Source organism: Mustela putorius, unplaced genomic scaffold (assembly GCF_011764305.1).
Source record: "Mustela putorius furo isolate JIRA1106 unplaced genomic scaffold, ASM1176430v1.1 tig00000095_pilon_pilon_pilon, whole genome shotgun sequence".
NCBI classification, from domain to species: Eukaryota; Metazoa; Chordata; class Mammalia; order Carnivora; family Mustelidae; genus Mustela; species Mustela putorius.
In genome coordinates, this window is record NW_025421280.1 from 37,292,068 (window position 1) to 37,313,789 (window position 21,722).

The 21,722-nt window shown below is 57.6% G+C and overlaps 3 protein-coding genes across 13 annotated transcripts in view; 1 reads left to right on the forward strand and 2 right to left on the reverse strand.

Annotated features, from left to right (window-relative positions):
- RANBP3 (RAN binding protein 3) overlaps nt 1-15,054 on the forward strand; it is a 53,801-nt gene extending 38,747 nt beyond the window's left edge. For 7 of the 11 annotated variants that reach the window (XM_013045327.2, XM_013045324.2, XM_045085834.1 and 4 more), the window contains 12 exons: nt 1,299-1,364; nt 2,104-2,196; nt 3,218-3,336; nt 4,478-4,597; nt 6,551-6,654; nt 7,888-7,966; nt 9,113-9,215; nt 9,757-9,881; nt 11,358-11,478; nt 12,930-13,072; nt 13,499-13,679; nt 13,786-15,054. In XM_013045327.2, coding sequence (XP_012900781.1) covers nt 1,299-1,364; nt 2,104-2,196; nt 3,218-3,336; nt 4,478-4,597; nt 6,551-6,654; nt 7,888-7,966; nt 9,113-9,215; nt 9,757-9,881; nt 11,358-11,478; nt 12,930-13,072; nt 13,499-13,679; nt 13,786-13,829 — 1,298 coding nt within the window. In that variant the 3' untranslated portion in view covers nt 13,830-15,054. The remainder of the gene's footprint in view (nt 1-1,298; nt 1,365-2,103; nt 2,197-3,217; nt 3,337-4,477; nt 4,598-6,550; nt 6,655-7,887; nt 7,967-9,112; nt 9,216-9,756; nt 9,882-11,357; nt 11,479-12,929; nt 13,073-13,498; nt 13,680-13,785) is intronic. The other 4 variants (XM_004771546.3, XM_013045326.2, XM_004771549.3 and 1 more) reach the window with 2 other exon arrangements.
- CAPS (calcyphosine) lies at nt 15,055-16,587 on the reverse strand. The gene is made up of 4 exons (XM_004771553.3): nt 16,305-16,587; nt 16,053-16,230; nt 15,709-15,915; nt 15,055-15,636 (listed from the first exon to the last, which is right to left on the reverse strand). Exons 1-4 carry the CDS (start codon nt 16,385-16,387, stop codon nt 15,535-15,537), a joined length of 570 nt encoding a protein of 189 aa, XP_004771610.2. The 5' UTR covers nt 16,388-16,587; the 3' UTR covers nt 15,055-15,534.
- Nucleotides 16,588-18,036: 1,449 nt separating this feature from the next.
- On the reverse strand, nt 18,037-21,585 carry VMAC (vimentin type intermediate filament associated coiled-coil protein). Its single transcript, XM_004771555.3, has 2 exons — nt 21,326-21,585; nt 18,037-19,959 (listed from the first exon to the last, which is right to left on the reverse strand). The coding sequence occupies exons 1-2, from the start codon at nt 21,514-21,516 to the stop codon at nt 19,641-19,643; spliced, it is 510 nt and encodes a 169-aa protein (XP_004771612.1). The 5' UTR covers nt 21,517-21,585; the 3' UTR covers nt 18,037-19,640.
- Between the last annotated feature and the right edge of the window lie 137 nt (nt 21,586-21,722).

Genomic DNA, 21,722 nt, shown 5'->3' on the forward strand with positions numbered 1-21,722 from the left:
ATTCGTGTTGTTTCAGTGTGCAGCTGGGTGGTTTTTAGAGTATCCAGAGTTGTGTATGTCCACCATCATCAATTTTAGAACATTCTGTCACCCCAAAGAGAAACCCATCCCCATGAGCAGTTACTCAGCACCCCCTCCCCCAGCCCCTGGCAACCGAGAATCCACTTTCCGTCTGCAAGGGTTTGCCTGTTCTGGGTGTTTCATGTAAACAGAGTCGCGTACTGTGTGATCTTCTAAGACCTCCTCCCATTCGTTTTGTCTCTCTTCCAATGATGTTTTGTGGTTTTTGTTTGCTAAATTGATTCCCAAGTACTGTTCTCTTTGGTGCTATTATAAATGGAGTAACATGTTCTCATAACTTCATTTTGGACTGTTCATTGCTCACACAGAGATACAATTGATATTTGTGTATTGATCTTGTTTCCTGCACCCTGACAAGGGTGTTTTCTGATGAGTTGGACCTTAGCACAAAAGTGAGGCTTCCTCTGGTGGCCCCGGGTGTGGCCGTCCCTGTGCTTTCCCAGGAACAGACCTGATCTCTTGGAATCACAAGGCTTTTTCTGCTGATCTTTCCTGTCAAGGCAGATTAGACTCTCCCCACTCCTCACCCCCTTATGAGATAGGCCACTACACCAGCACACACAGAGGACCAGTGTGGACCAGTTGGCCCAGCCAAAACCAGGTTTTAAGCCGTCACCCTGCTTCCTTTCCTTTCCTTGTCCTGGGCCTTCGAGTGTTCTCAGGAAGCAGCAAGGTGAAGCTCTCCGGGCACATCTGGAAAGAGAGAGCAAGCCTGCCGTCTGCCACCTTTGATCTTTCACTGCAGAAGACGTGTCTCATTTCCCAGACATCTGCTGGTAGCACAGAGGCTTCTCCTGATTACACATGCATGCTCTGACGAGTCCTCTAAGAAAGGGAGACTGGTCCCAGGGACCTTTATTGGGTGGCTCCCTGACATTCTCCAGGGCCCAGGGGTGGACCAGCCTTGCACTGTCACTTTTGTCTCTCGCCTTCGAAAGCTCCCACCCCCACCCCAGTCTCACCATCAGCACCTAGCCTGGAGCCAGCACTTCCTGCAACCCCCCACCCCCACCCGGCGCCTCCTCGTCCAAGCTGCCTTATAACCTTGGTTGGTTGAACCGGGCTCTGCATTTCGGTTCTAACTTGGAAACATTTCTCTGGTTCTCCGGGCTCATGGCCACTGAGGTCGAGACCACAGTTTTCCCCTGCCCTTGACCCTCTCAGCTTTGCTACTGCCTAGGCAGGCCTGCTTTTTATCTTTTGTCTTGTGCTTGTAGAGGAAAAGAGCAGTGGATTCCGGTTGAAGCCACCAACATTGATCCACGGCCAGGCACCCAGTGCAGGTAGGTGCCCACCTTTAAGGAGGAAAGTGAAAGGGCCGTCTGTCTCACACCCTTCCTGCCTCTGCATCTGTTCGCACAGCTGCCTTATGCAGCCCGGGCGGCACGCTCCAGGCTCAGCCTGCTCTCTTGGTCAGCTCAGTTCCCTGGCGCATGCACCCTGAAAAGCCACTTTAGGAGCCCATCAGACCAAGGGGATTGTCCCCACCATGAGCCCTCCACCACCGAGGATGAGGTTGGGTGGGGAGGGAGCAGACTTGGCTTGCTGTGGGGCTCTGTGCCCAGCAGTAGCTCACTTGGTTCAGGCTGTGTCTCCCGAGCATCGCGGCCCTAGCGTGCCATGGAGAAGGCCTAATTAGCAGAGTGGCCACGATCCAGTGGCATGCCGCTGGGGAGCAGGGCCTGGCAGTGGTGCAGAGTTGGAAGCGTTCTCTCGAGCTTCTTGCCCAATCTGTGTTTGGCAGATGGATTTTCTCGGCATGGCACTTGGAAAAGCAGGTGCAAAGGGTATTTTTATGTGAGCCTGAGCACAGTCCTAAGCTCTGGGGGGCTGCCTGTGGTTCTCTGCTTTCCCTGCACCATCTGCGCTTAATGCTTGAGGACAGCTGTCCCTTGGTTTCCCCCTGTAGCATTACTGTACTCACTGAATTAATTTCTGGAAAACCCCTGAGAGCCAGTACGGGGCTGTGTGTTTCTGCCCACGAGGTCCAAGGGCCCCAGGCAAGCCAACCTCTGTTCTCAGGTCTGCCGAGTCAGAAGCCCAAGGAGCAACAGCGGAGTGTGCTTCGCCCGGCAGTGTTACAAGCCCCACAGCCAAAGGCACTCTCACAGACTGGTAAGAAACAGCCCTAGCACCCAGGCTTCCACGGCAGGGTGTAGAGCATTCGCGAAGTGGGTGTGGGACAGCTGTGTTTTGACACAGGTGACTTCGGCCATATCTGCTGAACTCAGAATTAGAGCCGGGGAAGCAATCCCTTAAGTCCGCGGCAAGCCCAGGGAGGCCAGAACGTGGTCCCACTGTCTCCCTGTGGCACCAGGCCAGGGTGACCAGCGTGCTTTCTGCACACGCTGGCTTCATAAAAGCTGGCTCCCTCCCGAGTCTCTGCAGTCCGTCCCAGCAAGTTTGCAGGTGAAAGTCGGCCCGTGTGTGCAAGAGACCTGAAGGGTCATTTGGGTCATGTGTGCAGTTTCACCTGATTTGTTGTCCAGAAGCCCTGCCTTTCACCGTATTTCCCTGGTCTCCGCACAGCTCGTGGTCCTCACAGGACTTTAGTTTCTTAATATTCATGAGTTTTTCTTGTCTTCCTCCTTGTCTCTCCCTGTAATTCAAAAATTCTTCGTCGGAAGCAATCCGACATCCCGCACGAGGGAAATAGTGATCTCTAAAGAGTTCCGACAGGGAAGCTTTCTGATACGCTCTGCCAGCCGGTCAGCCAGATTGAAACCTGTGTGTGCCGCGCTACCCCGACTAGTCACAGGGAGAAGTCGGCAGACTCAAGATGTTACGAGGAAAACCGTGTTTTCTAAAACTTGTAATTGTTCCTTGTTCGATATATGTTCTTTTTCTCTTCTTTACCTTAGTTAGCAGTATCGCTTTTAAGTACACTGAAAATTCCTTTGTGGAATAAGTGATAAGACACTCTCATTTCTGTCAGGTTTTAGTTCTGGGTTCGTTTGTGTTTTTTTAATGTAAGAATTTTCTTTAAAAAGGAGAAATTAAAAAAAAAAAAAAAAAAAAAAAAAAAAAATAAAAATAAAAAGGAGAAATTACACGATTGGTCTAAATGGTGGAAGGGCGTACTTGAGGTCCCACACTAGGTCCCGGTGACCCTCCTGCTGTCCTCTTGTCCTTGCAGTCCCGAGCAGCGGCACCAACGGGGTCAGTATCCCAGCAGACTGCACGGGGGCCATGACAGCGACATCGCCCGACAACCCCGCACGGAGAAGTCCCTCCGACGAGGCACGAGCACTTGAGGTGTGTCTGTGCTGGGCAGGGAGGTCGTGAAACTTCTCGGAGCTTCTCTGAGTGTGTGGACAGTCACCTGCTCTGAGTGGCGCGGTGGGGGCGGGCAGGAGGCTTTCTGGATTTGCCCAGCGGTGTGCGTGCGCAACAGCAGCTGATGTCCATAGTTGTTAGAACGCCCGGGATGGTCTGTCCGCTGTTCTGGAGTGCGGCCCTCCCCGGGCCCCGCACCGCCCCGCTGCAGGTGGCCAACGGGCACTCTGTCCGGTGGCCTCTGGGGAGTCCCTGAGTCTGAGTCTGGGGGACTGGCTTCCATTGATGAGTTCTCGTGCCATTTTATACGGAGAGATGTCTGCCCGCCCCATTTCCACAGCTGAAGAGCTCAGGGATTCATACACATGGGCCCGTTCTAGCAGAAGAAATCTATCGGGGGGGGGGGGGGGGGGTCAGCTCAGCATTTTTTTTTTTTTTTTTTTTTTGAGCAAAGTCTAGGGTTCTGGGAGGGTTACATAGGCCAAAAGCATGTGTTTTCTAGTAGTATTGCCCGGCAGCTGGAGAATGAGGGGCATGTTCTGAAGAGCCTGCGTTTGCGGGGGGCAGAGGCAGATCTGACGTGCGAGCTGCAGCACCTCACCGAGGCTTCTGGACACAAAGCTAGGTTGCATGTGTGTGTGTTTCTCCTCGGCCGTTTCGGCAGCTGAGCTGCTGCCTGAGGCTCTGTACCCTCCACCTCCCCCAAACCCCCTGGAGATGTTGGAGTACACATGGTGGAGACGATAGGCTACAGTTCACTTTTAGAACATCCCTGAGCGCACCCTCACCCCGCACCCCTCAAACCAGTTAGCGGAATTAAAATTAGGGACCATCTCTCCAACCTGCTGCTACTTAGACACTTGGAGAGCTAGGGCGGCCGGCACAGCGGGTCCGCTGCACGGCTGGGAGCTGGAGGGAGACCGAGAAGCGGCCCAGCCCCGCCGCCTCCGGCATCCCTGGTGATACGAGGACAGGCCACACCTGGGCAGCGCCAGCCGCCCAGGGACCTGTGCCAGAGGAGACAGCCAGCAGATGGAACTGCGAGAGATAGCCTGTCTTGCTTCTCGGGGCTAACCTGTTACTTCTTTTCAGTTGTCGTCTTGTTTGTGTTTCTAACTAGGAGAAAGAGCCCCAGAAAAATGAGTCTAGCGATACTTGTGAGGAGGAAAACTGTGAGAAAAAAGAGCAAGTTGCACAGCAGGCGTTTGTGTTCGGGCAGAACCTGAGGGACAGAGTCAAGGTGTGTGACCAGAGGCCTGGATGAGCACTTGCACTCCTGGGTCGGTCTGTTCCGCCGCCTCCGGGTTAAACCACAGGAACTCCGCTTTTCCTTACAAAGGGCGGGAGGTGGAGACAAAGACCGTGCCTGTGCGCTCGTCCTGTGACTCGTGGTGCTTCTGGTGGCTTCCTGTGTCGCATGCCCGCCATCCCGCACTGCTCCGCTCCCGGCACACTCCCCGGCAGGCTCCCCCATTCTCCCGGGAGCAGCAGACAGAGGCAGCCAAGCATGCCTATCCCTGAGAACCCACATTTTCAGAGCAAAGGAGACAGGCAGCATGACTCGATGCTTTCAGCGTGGCCGGAGAGATTGTGGTCGGACTCATGGTCTTCCCTGTCCTGGCACGAAGCAGCGTGTAGACCAGCTCATCCTCAGCTGTTGCAGGCCTGTCCTGGGTGCTCTGGGGTACTGGCAGCGTCCCTGCCCCCCATCCTGCAGGTGCCAGGAGTATCCCCCGCCCACCGTTGTGGCAACCAAAAGTGTCCCTTCGTAGTGCTGAGGGTTCCCTTTGGGACAAAGTTACCCTTGAGAATTATTACCTTATTTTATTAAGGCAGGGCAGGTAGAAAAAGAACTTTCCCCTCCCATCAGAGGCAATGGCACCTGTCCCCCCACCCCACCCCTAGCGGCCCCCAAGGGCTACTGGTACAGTCTGGGGACTTTGAGGCGGGGGTGGAGAGCATCTGGCAGTGGCAGGGGTCTGGGCTAGGGACCCCGTGCACCGCTGCTCTGGGAGACTAGAATGGGGCAGCACTGCCTTCCCAGCCACCGTGATGGAGTGTCCCTTTGGGCCATTTCCAGCAGCTTATCTGGCAGGAGCTCCTTGAAAAGCCTGAGAGACAGCATCAGTGGCTGCATCTGGGGATATCTGTGGTTGTCACAACTGGGGTGTAGGCACTGCTGCCCGTCCAGTGGGTGTAGGCCGGGGATGCCGCCCAACACCCCGCAGTGTCAGGGTGACATCAGGGCGGCGCCCCCCCGAACATCAGTCTAGCCCCGATGTCCATGATGCTGAGGAAAGGGAATGGAAGTCTCTCCGGCACGTGGAAAACACCAGGCTGTGCCGTCTGCCTTCTCCTTCGGTGCTCACTGTCCAACAGAATCACATGTTCCCAGGGGCGAAAAATAGGCATTGCTGCTGCATGGCTTTCGCCACAGTAATGAGCCCCTTGGGGGCTGCTCGCTTCAGGGAGGAGGACACAGGAGAAGGAAGGGCCTTGAGATCCACCCGTTTTGGGGAGCAGGGTCCTGGCCTGCACTGTCAGGTCGATTCTGTTCCGAGAGGTTAGGGGGATGGCTGCCTTGAAATTGGGGTGGGGGACCACATCTTACAAAGGCCCAGGACTCACAGGATCTGTGGTCTCACAGTTACATGCCACCTTCTGGGTGGGGGCGACTTCCTGGCACCCCGAGCCTCTGCTCTCACTCAGAGGACGAGGTTGATGATATCCACCTCTCAGGGTTCCCGGGAGAATCACATTCGGTGATACATTTAACAGAGCCAACATGGCAGTTAACATTAAAGAAGCCCTTAAGAAACAGTGCTTTTATTATATTCATGATAAACGCCTTAAAATATTGGATTTGGAAGCGTTTTATGACCTCTCATTACAGAGCATTAGTGAAAAGGGTAGTAAGATGCCAACCTGAGGGTTTGGTTTTGTTTCAACAAGGTAGAAAAAGTTTCCTGATGCCTTACAAACTGTTTTTCTATCTCGACTGTTAAAAGCAGAAATGGTGAAGTTGATTACAGCCCCCCCAACTTCTTGTGTGCACACACATGTGTGCGTGCACAGGCGCGCGCATACACACACACAAGCTGTGCCATGTGGGCTGGGGGTATGCAGACGGGCAGAGTCGGAGAGGTCGCGAACAGCGGTGGTCTGAGCAGTAAGTGTTGCCTCTGTTTCCCAGCTAACACACGAGAACACTGACGTAGCTGACATGGAGAATGCCGGCCACCCCAGTTCAGAAACGCCAGCTGCGACCAACTATTTCCTTCAGTATATCAGTTCCAGGTGCGTGTCTTGGGCCTGGTGCCCAGCTTCAGAGCGGCCCAGAGTTGTCCATCACCCTGAGCTTGGGTTCCAGGGAAGAGACAGCAGCTGGACTAAGAGTTAGCCAGTCCTTCTGGGGGGCAGGATGGGGGGGGGCGTGGGAGGAAGCAGATTTCACCAAAATCCTGCGCCCCACCCCCCACCCCCCCAGCTCCTCCCTTTATTCCCACTCTGGGCACAGCTGTGGAGGGGCCAGGATGGTAGGCTTAGATTTGACAGACAGGCAAGGCAGGACTCCAGTTCTGCTTGGCCCCCAGAGTGACCTCTGTCACCTGGATCTCATGCTCAGAGCAGAAGCCAGTGGGCCAATGGCTGGTTGGCCGCCTTCTGTTACCTGCCAGGTTCTAGCCTATGAGGACCCGTTACCCTGGATTTGGGCTCGCCGATGGCTAACACTGCTGGTGGTGGTGCTCGAGGATGGCCTGGATGCCCCATGGGTATTTCAGACAGAAAGTATGTCCCTGCCTAGGAGACAGGCCGCCAGACCGGATAGAACATAGGAACTTTGGACTTCAGGGAAGCCTGACATGAACAGTGGTGACCTCATGCTTGGCTGCCCGGACCTTGATGAGCATTCAATATTATTTGATACATTGGATATTATTTGAAAGACATGTTTTTTTGCACTGTAGCATTTCCCAAGTTGGGATTTGCTTACACCTGTGACTCTTTAAACTGGACAAAATGTGATGGTGACATCTGCTCCGAGGTCATCCAGTGACACTGCCAGTGTCCCAGGGGTGGGAGGTGTACCCTCCTTTGTGCAGGCCAGGGGACTGGTGGGTTCTTTCAGGGAAGTAGGTGGTGCCTGGTCTGACCTCTGTGATCAGCCTCTCCAAACTGATGTCCTCAGTCACCCTGAAGTGACCCCAGCCTTGAGGTCGGGGATGATAAAAGTGGCTGTCAGGCATGTCACATAGTACCCACACACCATGGACCCTTGGAGGTAGGAGCCAAAGGTCTGATTACCCGTCGGCACAGCCTAACTCAGAGGCTTTGAGCACCTGCCCCTGGAGGGCCTGACCTGTCCCCCACAGGGGAAGCTGAGCAGTGCCTACAGCCGTGCTTTTTGCACCAGGGGTTGGCCTTTACCCACTCTGACCGTGCACACACGTGTGCAGCACAGGCGAGTGTGCCACCGGCCTGCCCTGCTCCCATGGGGAGCCCCACACCCACAGCGTGCCTTCTCTTCAGTTTAGACAACTCGACCAATAGTGCCGACACCGCCAGCAACAAATTCGTGTTTGGCCAGAACATGAGCGAGCGCGTGCTGGTGAGTGGCCCCTATGGGTACTGTTTTTCCTGGGGCCCCAGGGCAAGGGAACATGTGAATATAGCTGCCACTTTGCCTTTTATAAAGTGGGGATGCTTCCAGGTGCAAGAGAAAGAAGACCCAGTTCCACCTTAGGGGCAGGGGTTTTGCACCAGGAGGCTCTCTAGGAGCTGGTGTATGAGTTTCCTGCCTTTCTTCTATGCCAGCTAGCTAAGCCTCATCCCAGGACCAGCTTCCCCTTAAGTCAGGAGCTGTGCTTCCTCCTGGCCGAGGCCAGCCGCAGTGATAATCATCAGACCAGAGTCCTTAACCACATGCCTCTGAGACCACCCTGAGACACCTCTGGAACCAATCCCTTGGTGGCTCCTTCAGCAGCCCCGTCCCTGACCATGAGGCTGCAGCACAGAGAGGGCTCTGGGGACATGGCCTTGAGGGGCCCCTGCAGTTCCTCGGGTATCTCTTACATGCACTGTGGCCAGGCTGTCTCCCCTCCCAGAAAGCCTGGCCAGCTTGGGATAGGGTTCTAGAATTGTTCGCCTGCTTCCTTATCTTTGTTCTTTTTCTTTTCTTGTCGAATGCGTAGAATCCCACTATGTCCATTTTGAGTGTGGTTAAGGGGCCATTTTGTCCGCTTTGTTATTTCCATCTTTGTCTCAGTCCGTGTCACTTTGAGGGGCCTCCTGCTGCTTTTCTCGAGTGTCAGTACGGTCCTTTCCCTGTTTAAAACGAGACGGTCCAGAGATAAACAGCTGGTGGCACGCACCTCCCCGAGATGTCAGGGGAGGCCCCACGTGCGGACTTGGACGGCAGTTCGCCTAGAGCAGAGAAGGGCAGATTGGGGAGGACCGGCGCTGCCTGTTTCGTGAGGGCACTTTTCTGCTAGGTTTTACCACCAAATGGTGCTCGAGGATCGCTGTGTGGAGACACAGCCGCAGGCTGGAACCCACCGCCTGGGGAAGGGTTGTCTGATCTCCTCTGCCGGGTCTGGGTGGGGCCCCAGCGCCGGAAGGAAAGGGCAACTGCGGGAAAAAGCCCTCTGCCTGGGAGCAGTGCACGAGCCGGCAGACCGGCTTCCCGTCGTGCCGCGGCGGCCCGCCAGGAGCGCCCGGACACGCTCTCCTCCCCGTGTGCTTCCGTCCCCCGCAGAGCCCGCCCAAACTAAATGAAGTCAGTTCCGATGCCACCAGGGAAAACGCAGCTGCTGAGTCCGGGTCTGAGTCCTCATCCCAGGAGGCCACCCCCGAGAAAGGTAGGTCGCAGTGCCACCACCTTTTGGGAAGGGTACCGAGTCACAGGGGCACTGCCCATCCCCATCCCTGCTCAGGAGGGACACGGGCCCCAGCTCGCGGCCGGGTTGGTAGCCACGCGAGATCCCCGCGCCGGGGCGGAATTGGAAAGCCGTGGCGCTGGCTTTCAGCGCACAGAGAGGGCCCTTGCTCCTCCTAAAACAAAACATTCGGGATGGCTCTGGGGATAGGGTTGTGGAGGTGGCTGTCCCCCTCCCTTCTTGCCCTGAGGTGGGGAGGGGAAGTTCTCTTCAGGGCTCTGTGGGAAGACTCCTGTCCCGCGTCCTCTACCGAGTGAGTGGCAGTGGGCGATCTGGAGCCACGCTGGCAGCTGGCTCCCAGGTGGTCCCCCGCAGCATCTGGGGCCAGAGCGCTGTGTGTTTGGGGTCCGTTCCACGTCTCAGGAGCTGGCACCCTTGAGACAGAGGCAGCCCTTTTGTTCTGCCTGCGAGGAGGAACACACGCACACACACCCTCAGCAAATAAATAGTCAATGTCGTTTAGCTAATAACATTTCAGAGTCCCTGGCCGAGTCTGCAGCCGCGTACACCAAGGCAACAGCACGGAAGTGTTTGCTGGAAAAAGTGGAAGTCATCACTGGGGAGGAGGCGGAGAGCAACGTGTTACAGGTGAGGCGGGTCTGGTCGGGGGCATCTGGTTGCGGTGGGCCTCCTGGCCCTTAGGTGGTGCTGTGAAAGGCCAGCCGTAGCCCCCAGGCTCTCTGTGCACCTGAGGGTTAGACCCCTGTCCTCCAGGCATGTGGGCCTCCCTGTGCAGCGACGGAAGGGCCGGTGCCCCGTGCTCCGGGGCCTTGTGGCGGGGCTTCTGAGAGCGTAGCCCTAAGGGACTTCTGGTCTCACTTTGGTGTGGAGCAGAAGGATCTGTTTTGAGGCAGTTCAGGGAGAAACTTGTATCGGGCCCCCAGAATGAACAGCTGTGGTGGTTTGGTCACGCTGGCACCCCATGTTATTTTATGAGGGAACTGGGATCCCGGCCGCACCCCAGACTCGTCCCGCCTTTCCTCTACCTCCCGGTTCAGTGCACCTCGTTTATCTCCTTCGTGCGGTTGTGCGCGTGCGTGTGTATCCGTGAGCTGCGTGTGTAGAGCATCGGAGAGTTTCTGATGCAGCATTTCAGGAAGTACTGCTCCTGCCCACTCAGCGCTGTTGGGCAATCTCCGCGAGCAGACGCGGCTCGGTGAAGACCCGCACACTTCGGGGTCCACGTCGTGTGTTCTTTGGCTGCCGAACGGTTCACTGAGCCGGAAGATGCGTGCTGTGGAATTGACTTTGCGGTGCACCGTCCAGTGGTGGTTAGTGTGTTCACGCAGTTAGGGAGCTGCCACCACCATCACAGTAGAACATTTTCATCCCCCAAAAGAAACCCCCCATCAGCAGTCACCTCTCAAATGCCCTCCCCAGCCCCCACAAGCCCCCTCCCCATCCGTGGAGAAGCCTGTTCTGGAAATGTCACCCTGTGGACTCACGCCCCACGTGGGCTTCTGTGTCTGGTCCCCTCCCTGAGCGTCGTGGGCTCAGGGACTGTCCCCAGGGCATCACCGAGGGACTTGCATAGAGGGACATTGACGTTTCCGGCTTTTTAGCGGGTATGAACCGTGCTGCCCTGGACACTGTACACGCTCGTGTGCGCAGACACGCGTCACTTCCCTTGGTAGAGCTCTAGGAGGGGGGTTTCTGGGCAGCACGGTGACTCCACACGAATCATGGTGAGGGACATGTTTCCGCAGCAGCCACCCCATGTGTCATTCCCGCCAGTGGCGTGTGAGCTGCTTGGTGCTCCACCCCGTCCCCGGTGCCGGCTCTCGATGCCGTCCTAGTGAGTGCGAACTGCTATCTCGTTGGTATCAGCTTTTTATCTTCGGTTCCTTAGTGATGCTTTCGTGCTCCTCGGACAATGTAAAATTCATCTTGGCTGGAGGAGAGGATGCAAAACTGGCCAAGGGCCAACGTGCCTCCCGGGCCAGGGTTGGCTGGCCCCTGCCCAGCAGTTCACGCAGGCCGGGTCGGAGGCTCCCCGGAGTGGGTCCACGCTGGTGTCCCCCCAGCCAGGGCCCCACTCACCTGGAGGGCTGCCTTGTGTTCCAGATCCAGTGTAAGCTGTTCGTCTTTGACAAGACCTCGCAGTCATGGGTGGAGAGAGGCCGGGGTCTGCTCAGGCTCAATGACATGGCATCGGCCGACGACGGGACCCTCCAGTCCCGACTAGGTGAGCTGCAGCGCGGTGTCTGTGCAGAGGCCCGGGATGGCACAGACCTCTTCCCAAGGCCCAGGAGGGCAGGATCCCCACGTGGGTCCCCACCAGAGAGCCCCAGAACCTGCGGCCTGCTGGCCCGGGCCCCATCCTGAGGCCCTCGCTGCCAGCTCTTCCATGACTATCCTCTTTATGAGTGTGACGGTAAATGAAACTACCTACTTAGCACTCTTTTTTTTAAAGATTTTTATTTATTTATTTGATAGAGATCACAAGTAGGTGGAGAGGCAGGCAGAGAGAGAGGGGGAAGCAGGCTCCCTGCTGAGCAGAGAGCCCGATGCGGGGCTCAATCCCAGGACCCTGGGATCATGACCTGAGCCGAAGACAGAGGCTTAACCCACTGAGCCACCCAGGCGCCCCCCCTACTTAGCACTCTTGAACATGTTTTCTAATAATTAAAGTGCTAGCGGTTTTATGATGGAAAGGGAAATATAAGGAATCAAACAGCCCCATACAGCCTGCGCTCCTTGCCACACACCTTCCCCCAGCCCGTCCCAGGGGCTCCACGGGTGCCTCAGCGGTGGGCCCACGGGGCGCAGGAGCCTCAGGTAGTGGACACAGGGTGGTCAGTGGGAGCCCGGGACCCCACCCACAGCCTCCCTGAACTGGCCCACGCCACTGCATCTGGGGCCCCGGGTTGGGGTGGAGAGAAGTTGGCTGGCAGGAAGCCAAGGTGTCGCCGCCATGTCCACGGGGTCAGGGCACTTGTGGGGAGGATGGGCTCTGATAAACCAGGCCGGCTGACGGCAGCCTTGGGTAGATGTGACACGTACTTCCAGAGGAGGAAGGTCTCAAGAAGGTCTGTACCCTCTTTTTCTCCACTCTCAGTCCGTCTCTATCTCGCTCTTGTTGGAAGCTCTAAGCAGCCATTGGCCTCAGCGTTTTTTCTTTAAAAATTGCGTAAAAATTAAAAAGTTTAAAAATAAAAAAATTAATTTAATTAAATTTAATTAATTAAATTAAATTAAATTTTTAATTTAATTTAAAAATTTAAAAACTTTAAAAATTGAGTAGGGGCTGGGGCTCAGCTTGTGAGTGGGGCAGTCAGGGGGCATCTGCCTTCTAGGCAGCGTGTCACATGACAGTGTCACAGCCCCCAGATGTCCCTCTCTGGCCCTGCCTCCCACCTAATCATCCCCTTCCCCAAGGAAGCTGCCATCTTGGCACCTCCTGGGTAGACCAGCAGAACCTTCCCCGTGGCAGACGTGGCCGTGAGGGAGCTGGCTAGTACAGGGCTGGCCCCCAGCGTGTGGGGCTCAGCAGACTGGTGGGCAGCTTATGTGGACCTTGAGACAACTGCAGGGTTTCGCCCTCGTGGTGTTTTCCTTTCCGGAATGTGTCCGTTCTCCTAGCTGGCTGTGGGGTGGTGGTCGGGGCCCAGGGCTGAGCGGCCTTGTCCGTTGCAGTGATGCGGACCCAGGGCAGCTTGCGGCTGATCCTCAACACCAAGCTCTGGGCCCAGATGCAGATCGACAAGGCCAGTGAAAAGAGCATTCGCATCACAGCCATGGACACTGAGGACCAGGGCGTGAAGGTTTTCCTGATCTCCGTGAGTAGCCCTGGGGACAGGACAGGATACTACCGACCTCCTGGGGAGAGGAAGTACCCGGCCTGGCCCCCGCAGGACTGCAGTAAGCACTGCCCCTCGGGGGGTGCTCTGCACCGGTGGTGTGGGCCAGCTTGTGAAGGGGAAGGCCTCTAGGCCGGCCAGTTTCCAGAGGGGTCCGTGGAGGAGAGACAGGAGTGGGCCTGCATCACACGAGCCGACCCAGCTGCAAGCTCTGTGTCCCTGGGAAGGACTGGCCCCGGGGCACCTGGGGCTTCGTTCGGTCCACTGTCCCTGAGCTTGTTGAGGAGAGAGGGTTAGACTCCTCCCCAGACTCAGCCGGGGACTATGGGATCCCATCACTGGGGGGCAGCAGCCACCCTGACCAAGAAATCTTATAAGCCCGCCACTTCCTTCCGCCTGTCCCAGGCCAGTTCCAAGGACACGGGCCAGCTGTATGCAGCCCTGCACCACCGCATCCTGGCCCTGCGCAGCCGCGTGGAGCAAGAGCAGGAAGCCAAGATGCCTGCCCCCGAACCCGGGGCAGCCCCGTCCAACGAGGACGACAGTGACGAGGACGTCCTGGCTCCATCGGGGGCCACTGGAGGCGGTGAGCCAGCGGTCCCAGCCCTGGCGGGGATTGGGGAGCCTGACCCCAGGGGATGGGGCTCCAGCCAGGGCAGGGACCTGACGTTGAGGCCGCTGCTTCCCAACAGGTGCCGGCGAGGAAGGGGAGGGGCAGACGGCCGGAAGCACATAGCGCCGGGAGCCGGCTGCCCGCGAGCCTGCTGCTTTGTCCGTCTGTCTGCCCACCCGCCTGCCCCACCCCGCCGGCAGTGTGGAGGCGCGGGGCTCGGGAACCACACTCCCCGCTGGGATGGCCACAGTTCGGATCCGCATGTCCCGTTCAGAAGCAGACTCGGGAACTGCCTGAATGTGGTTTGGGACACGAGACCTCATCATATTGATGAGCAAAACGAAAAAGAACATTTCTTCCCTCCCCCTCCTTTGAATTGAAATGGCACATTAAGACTTGTCACGGCTTCTCACTGGGACTGGGACGCCTTGTTTCTTCCCGCCTCCCTCCTCGTGTCCCCAGCCTCTCTGCCGCCGTCGCCCGCCCAGGCCACCGGGTCTGTCCACAAGAGTATAAACACTGGGCCTGCTGGACGCTCTGTTAACTACCGTATCCAGTTTCCCACACTCTGATCCGGGGCTTGTATTTTTAGATCTTTTTCCCCCAAGGCTTTGTGTTTGGTTTCTGAGGTTAAGACTCTCCTGTGCATTGAGCGGGCGCAGCTCCATCCTGGGCCGCAACCTCCTCCCGCCTAGGCTCCTGGCCTCTGTGCTGAGGTGGGGTCAGGCCCCGACTTGTTCCCCACCCAGGCTTGCTCCAGGGCTGGTCATGGGGTATTGAGGGGTTGGGCCTCAGACTTCAGAGAGCTTATCTAAAAACAGGGTCACTGGACCTGGGAGGGTCCGTACCCACCCCCCTGCCTTTCCCCGTCATGTCGGTCACCCACCATCTGGCGCCCAGGCACAGACCTTCTTGCTGCTGGCTATTCCTTGCCCAGCCCTGGACAACGTCACTGCCCCTGAAAGCATCCAGGACCAGGGGCAGAGGAGGGAACTTAGCAGGGCCTTTGGCGGGGGCAGGGGGCTGGTTCCAGGCGACCGGCCATCTCCCATACTCGCGGCACACACAGGAGCGTGGCCAAGAGCAAGCCGGCCCTCACCCACCTGGGGCGGCCTCTGAAGAAGGGCCCCGTGCACAGGGCTCCGAGGATGTTCCGAGGACAGTGCCCAGCCCCACCGTCGGGGGGAGCGGAAGGCTTTGTCTCCACAGCTGCGCCACCCACACCTCGGCTTGGTTGTGTGCAGCCTGGGCCCCGGGAAGACACCAAAGGCCCTCCCAACAGACCCAGTCACACTTCTCTGCTTTAAGCCTTAGCCAACTAGTGACAAGTAAAACCAGATAATGCCCATGTGTTTTGGAACATTTATGTAAGATTGTCATATGAAATGTATTTGGGAACTACATTAAAACTTTTAACTAAAACCCTGGCCTCCTGCATGCCCCAGGGGCCTCAGGAAGCCGGACAGCCCGGCCAGGAACAGCGTCCACCTCTCCGAGCCGCCTGGCCTGTCTGCAGGCCCCGAGCCCCTGCCCCACACCCCACACCCCAACTCTGGGCAGGTGACTAAACTTGGCTGCTTTCCAAGCCTGGCCGGCTCCACGCTGAGCTTTGCTTCACAGAAAGGCTGTTTGCTTCCCTGCCCAGGGGTGGGCTGGCTCAGGGTGGGGGTGGGGGGGCAGGCAGCTGCAGCTTGCTCTGTGAGGCCCAAGGTCTGCATAGCCTGGACGGAGACGGCCTTGCTCCCTGGGGTCCTAAGACCCCAGGGGGCCAGGGTGGGGGCCTATGCTCTGGGGTGGGAGGGGGGGTTGCTGAGCAAGTGTACCCGGCTCACAGCTGCCAGGCACTGGTCATCATGGCCACAAACTCCTCATCTGTGTCCATGGAGGTGCTTATGCCGCTGTAGTAGTCCTGGAATTCAGCCAGCGTGACCTGGGGACAGATAGGCTGTAAGCAGAGACCGGAGACCTGGGCGGAGGGTGGGGGCTGTATGTGGGCACCCACCTGCCCGTCCTTCTTGGAGGAGTCGAAGTTGTCCAGGAAGCGGCGGAGCGCCTCCTCCTCGGTCCACTCCCCACTTCGCACCTTGGGGTGGGCGCGGCCACTGTACACTCCCCGGAGGTCGTCCACGGTCACCACACCATCCCCGCTGCGGTCCAGCTTGGCAAAGGCAGCTGCAATGACCGCCTCCCGAGCTGGGGACATGGGGGGCTGGAAAGGAGCAGGGAGTGATGGGGGGGTCTGGTGCACCCCAGTCTGGGGCTCCCGGGCACCCAAGGTCAGCACAGACATCTGCGAGCCCGCCGAAGCACCCCCCGCCCCTCCGGCAGCAGGGCGAAGGGCCTCACCCGCAGTGCCCTCAGGAACTCCTCCAGGTCGAGTGTCCCGCTGCCATCACGGTCCCAGCGCCTGCACACGCCCTCTGCTTCAGCCGCGTCCAGCACCAGCCCCAGCTCAGCCAGGCCCCGCTGGAGTTCCCCCGAGTCCAGGGTCCGGCTCCTGTCCCGGTCCAGGCGGCGGAAAAACCTGAGGGGTATGGGGCGCAGTTAAAAAGTGGTCCCTGGGGCTAGGGGTTAAGAAGGTTTAAGGGGACAGCTCACCTGGCCAGGCCCTGGATGCCCAAGGCCCCTCGGGACAGGCACTGTGCCCGGAGCTTCTCCACGGTGGCGTCCACAGCATCCATGGCGGGTCGGGCGCTGGGCAATTGGCCGGGGGAGAGTTCGAGGAAGGACTCCCACTCGGCTGACCGGGCTCTGGTCCGGTGCCACGAGCCTGCCTTGTCCACCTGCCTGCTCACCTGGCCGGCAACTGTCCTGCAGTCCAGACAGCCACTCCTCTGGCTCCTGCCTGTTCTATCCAGCGTTGGCAGCGCGTCCTGCCTGGCAGGCCTGTTGCTAAGGGATGGTGGCTCAGGAGACTGGGAGGGGCCCCAGCTGTAACCCTCACTGTGCCAGTGCCTCACAGCTCCAGACACAGCCCGGGGCGGGGCAGGGGGGCGCAGAGTGTCAGGGCCAAGAGGGACAGGACAGTGCTCTTTTTGGCACCACCACCCACACTCTGCCCTGGTCACTTCCAGCCTTGCAGTGCCCAGGTCTGGGACAGAGCCAGACCCAGAGAGGCAGTGGGGGTCGTCCCCCTTCCTGGCCACAAGAAGGAGGGATGGGCCACAGCCCTCCAGTGACCACAGTGTCCCAGACAGAGGCAAAGCCATGCCGAGGAGGCTCAAGACCCAATCCCTGTGTGACCTGGAGCAGAACCCCTCTCCTCTCTGGGCTCTACTGGTCCCCTGCCCCTTTTCACAGCCAAAGCTGCCAAGGGATCCAAGTTCAGAAGGCCTTGAGGCAGCCCAGGCCCCTGTCCTGGTGCTCAGACCGATGTGGCCGAGCCAGGACACAGCGGTCTTACAGGTTGTACTAGCGTTCAGTCAGACAAAGCAGTTCCCAGTAGTTATTCCAGAGCCAGTATGGGGTTTCTGTCGACGTGAGTCTTTAGGTGGTCGGTTTTTTCAGTTCTCAAACATCACTTGGTGGTCTTGCTCCTAACAAGATGGGGGAGCTGGGGCATTGCGGTTCCAGATGAAAAAGTGGCCCCGGCCCCCCATGGCATCCAAGAAGCACTGAGGCCACCATCACAGAAGGCCTCCGATTGAGATGCCGACTGAGCGTCCCCCCGACTGGCAAGATTGAAAATGACACTGGATTTCCAGGAAGTAAGTAAAGCATGTTCCCCGTTTGGGGACCCATCTGCCGCAGAGACCCAGAGGTGGTCAGAGGCTTTTCAAAGCCTGGACTCGGACAGGGCACAATGGTGGTGTTGAAGCTGCTGCTGCTGTCAGAAACCGGGCCACGGGTCGCACGCAGCCCGGCACTGTGGGTCAGGCCACCACTGATGTGACACTGTCTGCATTATGCGAAACTGCAGTGACATTCTGGGGGCTTGCTGCAGTCCATAACTCTTCAAGTGGGCAGAGAAATACTCCATTGTGTTTTTCATGAGGGTTATAAAAATCACACTTTTTTTTCCCCATAGAAAAATGTAAAATATCACCGCAGTTACTGTAACTCTGCTTTCGCATCTCCTCGTTTGAAGAGAACCAGATTGTCAACAGTAGCCACTCCGGAAACTGGAAGTGGCCCAGGCCCTCCCGACCCCGAGGCCAGCTGACTTCACCACCCTGAGCCTCACTTTCCATAGCTGTAGGATGGGGAAGCGTGGGCTGCAAAGATTAGACACGAGTGCCCATGACTGTAACTTGTGTCCCCCAGCCCAGCAGGACCCCACCCGGGGCCACCTCTCCAGCCCCCACACAGGAAGAAAGGCCGAAGGACCAAGGCAAGGAAATCGTCCAATTTATTCTTAAACTCAGGCAGGCCTCAGCCCGCCTTCCCCTTGTACAAGCAGCACCCCTTACTGACCCAGAGAAAATGGGGCCATTGTTACTGCACTGAGGGGTCAGTGTTAGACACCAGGCAGGCCGGCACCATCCTGAGGGCTGGGGACAGACACCAACCTTTCCAGGCCAAAACGGGCCCTGCCCCTCGGTGGTTCCTGGTGGGACGGTTCCCTGAGTAAGGAGGCAAGAAGACGTGGGACCCGGCTGCGCAGAGAAAGGCACGGGGGTTCCCTGGTTTGGTTGGGGGAGGGGGGGAAGGCACCCTGAACGTCTCTGGCCGAGAAGAGCAGCATAGAAATAAGGAGTTTAAAAATAGATTCTCCAGGGACTATCAAAAGGAGCGAACTGTTTGCTAGAAAAGCCGAACTCGCTGGGGCCGCATCAGATGTGCTGGGGGCCCCTGGCTCCCTTCAGGGCCCACAAACCCCATCCAGTTCCTACTGAGGTCCGAGGTCCCAGGGTGCCCCCCTGGCGCTGGTGATAATAAAGAACAAGAGGGCTGCCCTCAGGCAGCTTACACTCTGGTGACAAGACATCCCCTGAAGAAAACCATGGGTAACAGCAGGGGTAGGCAGGGAAGGCCCCCACCACCCCCCACATCACCACACGGAGATCACCATAGCAAACATCTGAGTGACAAGGAATGGGTCATGTGACATCTGGGGGAAGAGCGTCCCAAGCAGAGGGAACAGCCAGCGGAAAGGGATGCCTGAGCTCTCCCTGGGGCAGCACCCCAACCCGGCCGCCAGCATGTCAGCATGTCTCACCCCCCCACACACCCCGCTCTCTTCTGGGTTAAAGGTTGACAGGCAGGCAGGCTTAGGGGAAAGAATCTAGGATTAAAAGTTCATCTTCATAAAACCAGTGCAAACCGGCACAAGCCTTGAGGTTCCCAGTTCTTGTCTGGGATGAAGAATAAGAAAGCTTTAGCCTGGGGTGAGGGATGCTTCAGAAGGAACAAAAATCAGGGCAGGGGGGAAAGGGGGAGAAAAACTTGATGCCATCTGCCTGCACAGGCGAGGGATCTCAAACTCATGCTTCAGGGGCCAGACATGCAGCCCTAAGAGAGATGAGGCAGCCAGGTGGGCCTCACACTTTGGCTAAAGGGGATACCCTGAGCTCAGATCCAAGCAGGCATGGCCAAGACTGAAGCCAGAAATCCAGATTTTTGTGAAACGTTGCCAATTTTTTCAACAAGTTGATTGATGTAAAGTTTTGTTTAAAAAGGGGGCGGGGGGCATGGCTGGCTCAGTTGGTAGAACATGCGACTCTATCTCAGGGTTGTAAGTTCAAACCCTACGTTGGGTGTAGCTACAGGTTACTTAAAAATAAAATCTTAAAAAAAAGAAAGAAAAATCTCTCTGGACTAAATATGTCTTTGGGCCTCGGGCTGCCTGTTTGAAATCTATGACTTTTTAGCAGGTTTTGATGCTTGCAAAGGATTATGGCTCTGTCACGGGACCCCCTCTGGGACACTGGTGACCCCCAAGGACACCCACAGCAGTGGAACTCTGTCTCCATTGTGTAATCTGTGCTCCGGGGCTCACACCGTGGTCCCAAACACTGCAGGCTGCAGGCGGTCCCTGTCCTCCTCTTCCCCAGTGCTGTTGGCAAGGCGTGGACTGGGCCCACCAGGGAGTGGGTGGCTGGGGTCTCTGGTTGGCAGGGGCCCCAGGCGTTCAGCCTCCGCCAGGGCGGCCAGCAGCCCGGCCAGGGGTGGCCGGCGACGGCAGATGTCCTGCAGCAGCTCCGCCCGGGGCTGCAGCTGCCCAATGAGCTCATCCCTCTGGCGTACAGCAGCCTGCAGGCTGTGGACAGTGGCTTCGGAGGTCAGCAGCTGCTCCTGGAGAGCCGCAATCTCACTGGCAGAAGGCAAGACAGGGCAGTTACGGTACTGAGGGGACCAGAGATTCTCCTCCTCCCTGCCCCTGACTACCCGGGGCTCCCCATCAGGATAAAGGCCATGCTCCTCACCACTGCTTCAAGACCCCCTTGTTACCGATTGAATGTGTTCCCTCAAAATTCTTATGTTGAATCCCTAGCCACACCCCGCCATGTGATGTATCTGGAGATGGAGCGTTTGGGATGCGCTCATGAGAGTGGGGCCCTCATAGAATTAGTGCCCTTCTAAGAAGGTACACCAGAGAGTTTGCTCTCTGGCCTTGTGAGCACACAGCAAGAAGATAACATCTGCAAGCCAGGAACTGAATCTGTCCGCGGCACTTCCCAGCCTCCAGAACCGGGAGCAGAAATCTTCAGTCGTTTAAGCCGCCAGCCTGTGGCATTCTGTAACAGCAGCCAAAACAAACTAAAACCCTCTGTTTGCTCCCCTGCGATTCCCTTTTTCCCTACATCTTTTCTTAGTTGTTGTTCAGCTTAGATGGCTCCTCTTTTTTTTTTTTTTTAAGATTTTTTATTTATTTATTTGACAGAGATCACAAGTAGGCAGTGAGGCAAGTGGAGGGGGGGGGGCGAGGAGCAGGCTCTCGCCAAGCAGAGAGCCTGACAGCAGGCTCAATACCAGGACCCTGGGATCATGACCCTAGGGGAAGGCAGAGGCTTAACCCTCTGAGCCACCCAGGCGCCCCTAGACGGCTCCTCTTACAGGAAGCCTTCCATCTAGGCCCGCTCAGAATCCTATGTGCCTTTCCATCACAACCCCAACCATCCAATGTTGTAACTGCCTAGTGATGCGTCTGCCTAAGGGCTGTGCTACGTAGGTCTCACTTGTGTTCTCTATCGCCCAGCACAGTGCCTCACACAGTAGGTACGCAGTAAAGATGGATGAATTTATCCAACCAGCTTCGTTCCCACCGGGCCCCTGACCTCCCTCCTTCCTGAGCACTTGTCTCATCCCTTTTAATCCTCAGCGCCTCTTCAAAACCAGAGGGGTTCTTCAAAAACGGCTGGTATGAGCCCATCCCCCTCTGCTCCACAACCTGCCATAGATCCCAGTGCCTAGGAGGTCGGTGACCCCTGCGCCACCCGGAAAAAGCCGATTTTGCATTGTGGAAAAGTGGGCTCTAAGTTAGAAATCTGCACTTGTGTGATACCTCTTAACTTTACGTGCCAGTGACTAATTCGAGTATTTTGGTGTTTTTTCCCATCCCACCGGTAGTCCAGCCCGCACGGGACTGCACACGGTTCCCGCGCCTCTCCTCCCCGTCCAGTCTCGGCTCCGCCTCCGCCCACCTCAGAGAAGTCCACCTGGCCCGCCCCGGGCCTCACCAGTCCTTGGCGCGGCCCAGCTCGTCCAGGGCAGCGAGCAGCTGCTGGTCGTGGCGGGCCAGGCGCTCGGCCTGGGCGCGCACTGTGCGCTCCGCCGCGTCCAGCCGCGCCTCCAACTCCGCGACGTGCCGGTGCACAGCCGCCAGGTGTGCGTTCGCCTCGCGGATCTGCAGCGGCGGCGGCGCCGACATGGCCCCGGCGCGCTCCCCGGCGGCCCGGAACCGGGCCGGGCCACGCCCCCCTGGGCCACGCCCCCGGTGGGCCACGCCCCCCAGAGGCCCGCTCAGTACCTCAGCGCGATTGGCTGCGACACGATGGGTCGCGCCCTCCTCAAACCCAAACACCCGCACTGGTCCCGGCACCTCGAGACCCCGCCCCTGAACCCCGCCTAACTCCA